General features: G+C 39.0%; 1 protein-coding gene across 1 annotated transcript in view; it reads right to left on the bottom strand.

Moving 5' to 3' along the window:
• The window catches only part of LOC148025830 (protein DA1-related 1-like), a 70,294-nt gene extending 69,907 nt beyond the window's left edge, over positions 1-387 (bottom strand). The window contains exon 1 of the mRNA XM_087693079.1: positions 234-387. Within this exon, the coding sequence (XP_087549205.1) occupies positions 234-338 (105 nt within the window). The 5' untranslated portion in view covers positions 339-387. The remainder of the gene's footprint in view (positions 1-233) is intronic.
• Between the last annotated feature and the right edge of the window lie 11,841 nt (positions 388-12,228).

Below are 12,228 nucleotides of genomic sequence, written 5' to 3'. Positions count from 1 at the left end.
TCAAAGCTTTAGGAGAGATTATCCCGCAGAACACGTACTTATGTAGAGTGTACTAGCCTTTAAGAAGGCAAACGAGTGTACTAGCTTTACTCCGAGTGGATCCATCGTGATGACTAGATGCATTGGCTCGGCAATCTAAACAAGAACCTACAATCTGCCGCAAAACGTATGTACACTGGAATATTCTATATGCTTGCATGCATTGATAGCAAGCAAAAGTGAGGAGAACTCACTCGATTCCAGGCTCTGTCATCGTCATCGGCATCTTCGTAACTGCTGTCGTACTCCCCGACTCGGTGATGGGATGAGCCCTTGAAGATCCTCTCGAGCCACTTCATTCTCTCTCTCTCTCTCTCTCTCTCTCTCTCTGGGGGGGGGGGGGGGGGGGGGGGGGGGGTGCGTGTGTGTGTGTGTGTGTGTGCGCTTTAGCTCGAGAGGCACGCAATCTGTCACAATGATGAGAAGCTCATTTGCGCAGAAAGTGAGGAAGGGGAAACGATTTGCATAGAAGGTATGGCAGGTTGATTGAGAGACGAGTTCGATAAGGTGTGACCTACTCCACACCTCTCTCTCTCTCTCTCTCTCTCTCTCAGAGCATGTATCTGTGTGTAGCAGGAGGCCTGAAACACGGGCAAGGGGCAGAGATCCCAAAAGGGAACGAAGAGAGCCTAGAAAATGAACAGGCAAAAGGAGTGATGATTTATAAAGCCATTTATGCGCACACACGCAGAGAGAGAGAGAGAGAGAGAGAGAGCGAGAGAGAGAGGAGGATGACTCGAATGAGCGGTGAGATGACGTGGCATGCACAATAGGATTTCTAGAGCTGACGTGGTATAAAGAGTACATTTACGCTTCATTCAAAGAATTTTAGGATAGAGGAGCCAGTCATATGAAACCTTGGGGGGGGAGGGGGGGGGATGAGACTCCTTCACCCTAAAAACAACCATTTAACATGATACACATCAAAAGTCTCCTTTCATTGTAGGGTGGACGGTCAATGTTGAACGTGTGACTTGGTAAGGACAATCCACTTGGGCTTGAAAGTGTGGCATTGGCGAGGACAATCCCATTTGGATCCTTTCTAGGTAGCGCAGTTGCCACTCATGCCTTTTCCAAGAGCATACCTAGCCATTTCCATCAAGTGACAAACTTCCCTCTAAAGGGCTTGAGCCCATGTGCTCTCACTTGAAGGTAGAGAAAATCCACTAGACCCAGTGGCCAACTATGAAACAACAAGCAAACACTAGCATGTTAAGCAATGCGCAAGCTCTCAATTATCCTTGTCTGTTACCTCGATATGAACCAAGGCTAAGGTTGGTTACACACTCATCCTAATGGATGTGTCTCACAAGAGCAATTGTTGAGATGTGATTGATCCATAAAAATTGTTAATTGGAGAAGAATCATGTTTTGAGTGACAATCAAATAATTACAAGTATCAAATAGACCCTATAAAATCCCAATTTTGAGTTGATAGGCATCTAAACAAATGTGAAATTGTTCACGTGCAAATCCCACTTTTTGAGCCACACTCCCAAGAGAGAGAATGGTTGTTGGCAACCATGTGCTCCTTGAGCATCTATTATATCACATCCATCATCGATTTATTCGATGTCTCCTTTTCTCCATTGGTGTACTTCTTTGAGCTTTGTTGTGGTAGCCGTGTTCATACACTCTCCATACTTTCTCTACAAAACATACTATACTCTCGCTTGTTATCAAAGCCAATGCTTTTCTAATGAGTATCCTATATGATTATCATGAGAGCTACATTTGCACCAATAACCTGTACTAATCTATGGTGTCTTAGTCGCCTTCATCCTAGGAGCTTCCTACCCACACTACATCTCCTTCTATAGAGGATTTGTGGTGGCAATATTCCCTAAACATGGAGGATGAGGCTTGCTCTTCTTCTTCTCAAACTTATCTACATTTTGGGCAAATGATGGAGACAAGTATCTCAAGTATGTGCAAAGAAGGTGACCCAACTCCTCCTCAACCTATTCCTCCATCTATGCTAGTACATAGTACCGTGGACCTACCTAATGAGGGAGGTGCATTCCAGTCATGGCAACCAATTGGCCGATGGCCACCTCTCAATTGGGGAAGGACAAACCACTTTTAGGACAATTGGCAATCCAATGCCTTCATCTTAGCCAAGCTTGATGGAAAGCTCATATGAGCCAATATCTATTTATATCGCTACTTCCATTATGTGGGAATTTATTGTAAGTTACCCAAGAGATCTAGACCAATATGAGGATGTAAACACAAGTAGAGTAGGATTCAAAGAAAGAAGAACCAAAATGTGTATACCTACATCATCTCAAAGTTTACCTTCTATTTTCCACAAGCATGCTATTGGTACTATTCATTCTCAATTCCCAAACATTCCCCCCCCCCCCCCCCCCTGTCAACATGGCATTTACACCCTCTTTTACATGCCTTTCTCAATTTATTTTTAAAGCATACTTTTTCATCTTCTTCTCTAGGTTTTATTCTCCCTTTAGTTGTCTAGGTTTAGGTCATTTGTCTTCAAGTGTAGGTTCCTTCTCTTTCCCTTTGGCTAGCTTAGACTCTCCTTTTGTAGGTGTTAAGAATCTCTACTTATTCTCAAGCGAATATGACTTTGCACCCTCATGCTCCATTGTTAGAAACACCATCTACATACCATGCACCTCTCATCTACTTATAAGTGAGTACCCCATGTACTTCAAAGCACTGTTATGTTGGGTATCCCCTCATGTACTGTATACCTCTACCCTCGGCCACCCAAATGTAGGGATATCCATCTCGTCCTTGTAGTTTGCATGTCTCCCCTCCTTAGGGTAGTAAGCCTCTTTATAGCCATGGATCTATAATGTATACTTCACTCTTACATGGTTAGAAATTTACGACAAATCCCCAAATCCACTCCACTCCCTACCCCTATGCTCCATGTCATGCACTTAGCACACACGCACTCTCTCTCTCTCTCTTTCTAGTTGTGATTGCTAAGAATGTTGTTAGTAATAAGACTTGCTTCAACAAGTTGAACCTAAGAACTTCACCGAGCATCATGCAAGAAGTGCTCAAGTCCCATCGTTTCTCAGAACTAGTCATTAATCACAAGAGGCTATGCATGATCCCTAACTTGCCCACCTTGATCTTATCTATCAATGGAATACTTGAAATGCTATGACTAATGTTAAGTTAATGCCCAAGCTTCATTCTCAACTATAGCATTTTCCCCTTACATTTGATCATTCTAAGACATATTAATCTTAAACACGAGCGGAAGGAGATGATTCAAAAGTTAAGTTGGTTGAATATAGGCACATACTTGTGAAGTTCACCACCGCTAGCTTACCCAAGTTAAATACAATAGGGTCACTCTATTTCTCAACAAGCCACCCCTAGTACATTTCAATTTCAATTTCCATTTCATACTTTTCTCCGCCCATATGCATGACCAACTTCATGAAAAGACCTCTCCTTCTCATGTTACCTTCAAAGGGACCTCTAATTTCCCCTTATTTGAAGGGGAACTAGGGGATGTTAAGAACTCTAAAGAATGGAATGCAAGTTTAACAAGGGTGACTCCCATTCACCCAAATTAGCTTGGCATCAAATTCTCAAAAAGTACATACATTCCACTCACTATGAGCACTTGAGTCACATAAACAAGTTGATCATAAAATGAATATGGTCCTACTAGTATATGAACAAAATTCTCTAAATAATATCAAATTCAAATTTTAATTACAATACTAAAATCATATATATATACATTCAAATAGCATCAATAAAATAAACAATATGATTATAAAATTTGAGAGCAAGTTTGTGTTTTATTTTAATCAAATGTAGTAAATTAATATTATATAATGTAATAATGTACAATTACTAATGAACAATGCAATTACTAATGAAAAATGTCTTGTTTTTTTAATGTCCATATATATATATATATAAAAGTAATGATGCTAAAATTTAAAAATATTACAAAACTAAAAAATCAATGAAGTACTCACACACACATGTAGATACAGACAAATGCACACCAATCTCTCCTCTTTTTTGTTTCTTTGAACCTTCTTACAAAGCACATTGGATTTTTAAACTTGTAACTAAGAATTCTTAAAAGTAATCGTTGGTTTGCAAACTATGCATCACTCCTCATCTTTGTGATCCTTCTAAAAAACAAGACCAATAACACTAGTATTGATAATAGTAATGATAAAACTATCCATACAAGTTGTAATTTTAATAATCATGTTTTAAGAAAGATAAAGATTCGTGATGGTATTTAATGAAATGAACAATTCTCTAAAAATGCAATTAGAAGGGGAAAACTCTACCACTCTTAACACACCTACAATAAAGCTAATGCCTCGCAGTCTCAAAACATAACAACATGAAAAATAAAGATCTTTAGAAAAGTAAATGTATACTTTATTCTAGGTAAATTTTTAGCCTCAAGGATTAAGCTTATATTGAAGGTTATATATTGGAAAGCACATTAATATAAAAAAATGAATTTATGATGATTTATTTATATATGAGCAAAATATAAAATATGGGAAGGAACCTTACTAGATTCTAAATTATAAATATTTATAGGGTGCTTTTGAACTCGCACATTCTATAAGACAATAGTATCTAGCTAACATTTGCTATTTCTTTTTATGCTTTATAGATAAATATGCTTGCCATGATGAATACCAAAAGTATTAAAAGAATAATATATGGATCACTGTTTGATACTAAAAATAAAAGAAAACATGTTCCTTTACCAAAGGATGTCTCCAGTATTACATGAAATATAAACTTATACCTATTCTTATTTTTATCTCTATTTTGGTGATAAATAATAAAATTTAGGCTTCTTAAAAGCACACAACACGTCAAGACACTTCAAACCTTTAGTTAATTTGAAAATTTCTTTATTGATATTTATATATATCTTAATGGTTGCTTTGTGTCACTAAATTGATTGCTTATTATGCATTCTCTATTTTTTAAAAAAATTATGTCAATAAATTAATTACTCGCTTTTCTTTAAGTGTTGATGATGATCTAGCATGGCCATGAGACCATTTAGAGATCATTATTCCTAGTGCATCACTTAATGGGGTGATCAAAGCACTGTGACGGGGATATCTAGTACATGCAGTACAAGTTATGAAGGGGGAAAGAAGTGTCTACCAAGTATAAGAGTGTACACAAGAACCAATGAGTTACACATAAATGAAGATGAATTAAGTTCTAAGAAGAGGAAGTGCATTAGCATTGTGTGTATGTATTTATGTGTGCATCTAGGGACTCCTGGGAACGTTTACTTGTGTGTAATGAGCATTGCATTCATTTGGGGTCATCCTCTCCCTTACAAGTCAAGGTTTAAGGTCTTTTCTTTCATTAAGAAAGACAAGAGAGGTAATTCTCTCACTAAGAAAGACAAGAGACATGATCCTCTGGAAGTGAGGAGAGAAGTGATTTTCTCTTTCTAAGGTCTAAAAAGACACAAGCTTTTGTGTGGAAGTCAATTTTAAGGTTGAGGCCCAAGTCAATTTAATGAACTCTCCTTAAGGTGGTTGCATGGACCACAAGTTAAGAGTACAATTTGAGAAGCTATTCTTTTTAAAAAAGACATGGTGAATCCATTTTTAAAATATATCGCGATAGAAAGATGATATCTAAAAACGGGCCACGAGGGGTATGGAAACAACGATATCTACAACTTTCATGTTGGACATTTTTTCATCCGAGCAACACACAGAGAGATATCTTAAAATTTGTGCTACAGAGTAGGTCCTGGAACAACCACATCTTGCATGAAGATCAACTAAAGTCTCTCTCCAAGAAAAGAAGCTCTTGAAAGCCTATAAAAGAGGAGGCTCTCCTTGGGTGTGATAGAGGTGAAGGAAGCATCACTTTGCATGCATCCAAGAGGAGAAGAGAAGGTGCAAGTGCTACAGAAGCTCTACTGAAATCAAGTTCCAAGAGGAGAAGAGAAGGTGCAAGTGATGTGGAACCTCTACTGAAATCAAGTGCTGCGGAAGCTCTATTGAAATCAAGTTCCAAGAGGAGAAGAGAAGGTGCAAGTGTTGCGGAAGCTCTATTGAAATCAAGTTCCAAGAGGAGAAGAGAAGGTGCAAGGGCTGTGGAAGCTCTGTTGAAATTAAGCACCAAGAGGAGATCCCTACACATATTATGTAGGACAGAAGGAGACTCAAGAAGGATCAAAAGGTGCCAACTTTCAAGTTGTGCAAGTGTTAGCCGATTGTATACCATGCAAGGAATCGTGATCTCGTTTCCAAGATCTACAAGTAAGAACTGGTTTATGTGTAATGGAGGAGCTTGCTCCTTGTCAATAATATAACTCCACAAGGGGGGGGGGGGGGGGGGACTGGCCCATCTTCCAGTCCCTAGTGTGTTGTCAATTTCTCTCTCTTTCTCTCTCTCTCTCTCTCTCTCTCTCTCTCTCTAACTTTATTTTCTCTCATATGTTCTCTCTCTACGCCAGCATAATATTCACCATATATATTTTTAAGTATATAAGAAAGCTGAGCATGTATCTCGGACCTTATAACAGTGGTATCAGAGTAGGTCTCTTTGCTTTTCTCAAAGTAAAGGCGATCCTTGCAAGAAGAAGGTAAGGATGGCAACCGATGAAGTTCCTGCAAGTGAGCAATTACAGGCTCAATTGATAGAGTATTGTAGCTTGTTAGAAATTCTCAAAGTACGTTAATTGATTGACAGCTTAAGGGCAATGGAAGAAGCTACTAATGAAGGACTAAATCCTCCAAAAGATAGTGATAGTGGAAGAAACACCATTGCACCAATTGATGGTGAAGGTGCAAAGCATCCAATTGTTGAGAAGCTTCTTAGAAAAAGGAAGGACTCTTGGGTCAAGAAGAGTAAAAAGACCTCATCTCAAGTGAGGTGGATAAGGATGGAGTCATCTCCCTCGGCAACCAGCTACTCCCCTGATTTCTCAAGTTCCTCCTCCTCCTCATTAACTTCTAGTTCCTACTCTCTTGGTTCTAAGTCTCGTACAATCCGCAAACGGACAAAGAGGGACCATAAAAGAGGAGCAAGCTTAAGAAGACTAAGACTTTCAAGTCTGGGGATAAGGACATAAAGTTTGACTCTTACTCTGGTAAGAGAGATCCTGCTAAGGTATTAGTCTTTGTTAGGCAATTTGAATTTGCTTTTTCTAATGGTAATTTCTCAGAAAGTCCAAGCTAAGGCATGTAGGCATGCACTTGAGAGACACCGCTAGCAATTGGTGGTTGACTCTCATTTTGGAGGAAAGGAAACCTACGACTTGGAAAAAGTTCAAGGAGAATTTTTATGCTCAGTTCTTGCCTCCTGATTTTTTGAATGATGTCAAGAAGGAGTGGGATTGGCTAGGCTAGAAAGAGCATGAGAAGGTCACTAGTTATGTGGATAAGTTTTGGTCTACTCTTCTCAAGGTTACTCCTTTCATGGAGATCAGTGATGAAGAGAAGAAAAGGAAGTTTGAAGCTGGCCTACTCCCTCATTTACACAGAACCATGAAGGTGTATCCACATAAAACCTTATCTCGCATGATGGAGTTTGCCAGCATATCTGAAAGTTTGCATACACCTGGTACATCTTGAAAGTTGGAGATGAGTTCTTATAGAGCTAGACAAGAGCAACTCTATGATCAACCAAGAGATAGGACTAATCGAAGAAGACCTATCTTTACCCATGACCAATATTCAAAGCCAGAGGGTAACAAGAAGAAGCGCAATCATCTCTCACCCTCTCAGATACAAAAGTACAAAGAGGAAGGAAGGTGCTTTCTTTGTGGTGAGTTAGGGCATATGAAGCCTGATTGTCCTCACAAAAGGAAGGAAGCAAATGTGGTTAAAGATCCTCCTCCACCATCCTCAAATTCTATTCCAGATGTGTAAGCTAACACCCATTCAAATGAAAAGAAATGACAACTCTTAAAGGGTTGGGGGACACTCAATAATCAACGAGTTTGATGCTCTTTGATACAGGGTCCACATATAATTTTGTATCAGTAGATACTGTTGAAAGGCTACAAATTCCACCAGACCGATTGGGAACACCAATTGGATCAGGTTTGAAGGACTTACAACCAATTCTACTCCTATCCAAGGGAAGTTGAATCTTAGAATTCGGGATTACCGTGAGACCAAGAATCTTTTCAACTTGCACCCATTGGTAACTATGATGTTATCGTAGGTATGCCTTGGCATTATAAGATTAGACCTCTTCCCAATTTTGTTAAGAAGACCCTTGCATTTCAATTCAAGGGTCAGAACATAGTATGCATTGTTGATGCTCGAGATTGGGTTGTGCCAATGGTTAGTCATATTAGCATTTCTAAAGAAATGAAGAAAGCTATTTCTGCGTACATGATTTTTGTGAGAGAGTCAAAAGAAGCTAATGACTCAAGGGCACTTGATGCCTCTAATGAACACACAATACCGACTAATGCTTCTAAGTTTCAGACTCTTAAAAAACCCCTCTCTTTAATTGATCAAGCCAGACATGATTTTGTTAAACAATATGAAGATTGTTTTAGTGATTCACTCCCAGGAGAGTTACCTCCTAAGCGCCCGAAAGATCACACAATTGATCTTATCTCGTGCAGTTCACCACCTAACCAATCGCCTTACCGAGTAAGTGCAAGTCAGCAAGACGAGATCCTAAAACAAGTAAACTAACTGTTGGAAAAATGGTTAGTTCAACCTAGCTCTTCTCCATACTGCTCTCCAGTCTTACTTGTTCAAAATAAAGATGGTTCTTTCGATATGTGCATAGACTACAGACCTTTGAACAAGATCACAATCAAGGATCATTTTCCTATCCCAAGGATAGATGATATCTTAGATAAGTTGCAAGGGGCTAGTATCTTTAGTCGCATTGATCTCAAGAGCGGCTATCACCAGATACATATAGCACCTGAAGATATTCATAAGACAGCTTTTCATACAACATTTGGACTATACAAGTTTTTAGTCATGCCATTTGGTTTGACTAATGCACCCGCCACATTCAATCGAATGATGGAGAGAATTTTCACACCTCACTCAAAGTTCACAGGTGTCTTCTTTGATGACATTCTAATATTTTCACGGTCTAAAGAAGAGCATAGAAAACATCTATCTACTATTTTTCAAGAGCTTCGCAAGCATAGACTACAAGTCAATGCTAATAAGAGTGAATTCTTCCTTTCGGAAATTCATTACTTGGGCCATATTGTTTCTCACAATTTGGTGAGAATGGATCTTGAGAAGATTCGAGCCATTGTTGAATGACCTACACCTACTTCTGTACATGAAGTTAGAAGTTTCTTGGGCCTATGTTCATACTACAAGAGGTTCATACGAGGTTTTGTGTATGTTGCATCTCCTCTACATGACCTTACTAAGAAGCAAATGCCTTTTTGCTAGGGATCAAGGCAACTACAAGCCTTTGAAAGAATTAAGTTTCTTATGACTCAAGAACCAATTTTCATAGTTTCGAATCTTCAAAAACCTTTTGAAGTTCACTATGATGCTTCTGGGGATTACATTGGAGCTGTGCTTAACCAAGAGCATCATGCAGTAGCATTTGAGAGCCAACGCCTCAAGGATCATGAGCTACATGCTCCAGTATATGAGAAAGAGCTTATGGCAGTGGTACATGCTCTTCAAGTATGGAAACACTACTTACTTGGTGTAGATTTTATTATTAAAACAGATCACCAAAGTCTAAGGTACTTTCTCACTCAGAAGAAGCTCTCAGAGAAACATATGCGCTGGGAAAATTTCTTATCTATGTTTCATTTTCAAATCCTTCATACATTTGGAACTAAGAATGTGGTAGCATATGCTCTATCACGGTGAACTCGAGTGAATACAATCACAACCATTTACCATAAATGAATTCATGGATTTACCCAAAATGTATGCAATTGATTCCGACTTCTCAACCATATGGGATCAGCTTAACTCACGGTCGATTACACCTTACTCGATTCAAGATGGTTATTTGTATCATCATCAAGCAATTTGTGTAGCATTACCATTGTGACACAAGGTAATGGATGAAGCACATGCATCTCCATATGCTGGACATAGGGGTATTCTACCCACTACTCAAGCATTGAAAATATATTTCTTTTGGTCCTCTTAGAGCTGACATTGAAAGATATGTCCATGAGTGCAAGATATGCCAAAAAGTAAAGTATGACAAGCATAAATCACCTGGTCTACTAAAGCCATCACCTATTCCCAATGAGCCTTGGGAAAGTACATCCATGGACTTTATCATGGAGCTTCCTCCCACCCAAGCAGGCAATGATGGAATCTAGACAATCATTGATAGATTCAGTAAGCAAGCTCACTTTATACCTGTGCAAAAGACAATCAAAGCCGATCATATGGCTAAGCTATTCATTGCTCATATTTTCAAGCATCATGGCAAGCCTAAGTCCATTATAAGTGATTGAGATCCCCGCATGACCAACCTCTTTTGGCAAGCTCTCTTCGAGAACCTCGGGACAAAGTTAAAATTTTCATTCTCTTATCATCCTCAAACGGATGGGCAGAGTGAAAGTGCTAATTCTACTACTCTTTGAAACCTCGATCTACTAGGCGGGCTTTGTACTTGTCAATGTTACCATCTAGTTTGAGCTTCTTTTAAGAAACCCATTTGCAGTTGATTAGTCATTGTCTAGGAGGAAAAGGGACCAATCTCCAAGTGTAATTTTGAAGAAGAAGAGCCTTTTACTCTTCAAGCATGGTAGTATCCAATAAGAAACTTCATTACTTTAGAGTGTTTGAGTGATGAATGGTCAATTTGGTGGCTTTGAAATGCTATCATAAAGTGGATTTCTTGCTTGGAAAATTGCAATATGAGCTTGGATAGAGAGGTCATCCAAGCTCTTGTAGCATGGAGTGGGTAATGACATGGCTTCATCTTCATTTTGAGTCAAATGAGCTGAGGGGACTAATGGGTTTGAAGGATGAATGCTAGTAACAATGAGGGTAGCAGGGGGTGTAATGCTATTTGTAGAAGACATTGCACCTAGCCTTATTGACCTTCAAAGAACTTTGATAGAGGGAGAGGTGTCTTTACTTCTATGATTACTTGCTATTTCTTCACTTGTTTACGAGATGAAGAGGATAGATGAGATTTTTTGGGAGTTGAAGACAATGGGGATGGGTGAGTAGATGAGGTTCTAAGTACTTATTGCTTTGTTGGTCCTACTATTATAGCTTCTTTTTGGTAATCAATGTTGAAATGAAAGGGAGAAAAGTTGGGGTATTCAGCTTGTGAGCTATTATGGTAGTGATTAGGAGATGGGGATTGAGGTAAGAGAGGAGCTAAATATGGTGTAGGGGTTGTAGACGTGTTTATTGTTGGAAATGTGGCTATTGTCATGGCTCTCTAGGCACCATATGTGGGGATGGTTGGAGCTTATTTAAGCTCTCTACAAGTTGCAATTGATGATGAACTTAGCCTGCTCTAGTTAGAGAGTGGTGAGGAAGAAATCAAGGCATGAGTTGGAAGTAGAATTTGATGAAGTTTGGCCTTCACTAAACCTTGGACTAGAGGGTATTAAGTGTGCTTGAATATGTGGAAGGGCTTTGTCCCATGTGATAGGTGTACTTGGGAGTATTATGAGTAGTGAAGTGAGAATACGATATGCAATACCCGGTGTTTGATGTGTGATTGTTAGTGGATGAGATAGAATATGTTGATTCAAGGGGTGCAACTGGATAGAGAGTAAGAGATTGGGAATTTATGGTGGTTGAGAGAGTCAAGAAGATATTGAGTTTTTGAAATATAGCACTCCTACCATAGGTAGGCTTTGTGGTCATAAGGCTCACCATATCTAGTGAAGACAAGCTGTGTGGCTCTTGATGAGAATTTGGATTTGTGGTCACTGTTGACTAGAAAGGCTATGCATCCAAATATCTTGAGATGTGATAAGTTAGGAGGGTGGCCAAACCATAATTCATAGGGAGTGTGATTGTGAGGAGAGGCAGAATACAACCTATTTTGGAGACAAGTTGTGGTAGCAATTGCTTCTTCCCAATATTCTTTGTCAAGATGGTAATAAAGTGTGATTCTTACATTCAAAAACTCCATTTTGTTGTGGATGATACAATATGGTAATATCATGATGAATTCCAAAGGCTTTGTAGTAGTCTTCAAACTCATTGGAGGTGTACTCTCCCCCATTATCTATTTGTAGAG

The sequence above is a fragment of the Lygodium microphyllum genome, chromosome 14 (assembly GCF_053477565.2).
Source record: "Lygodium microphyllum isolate KBCC chromosome 14, Lygodium_microphyllum_v1.1.10, whole genome shotgun sequence".
NCBI lineage: Eukaryota > Viridiplantae > Streptophyta > Polypodiopsida > Schizaeales > Lygodiaceae > Lygodium > Lygodium microphyllum.
This window is presented reverse-complemented; position numbering and strand designations above follow the sequence as displayed.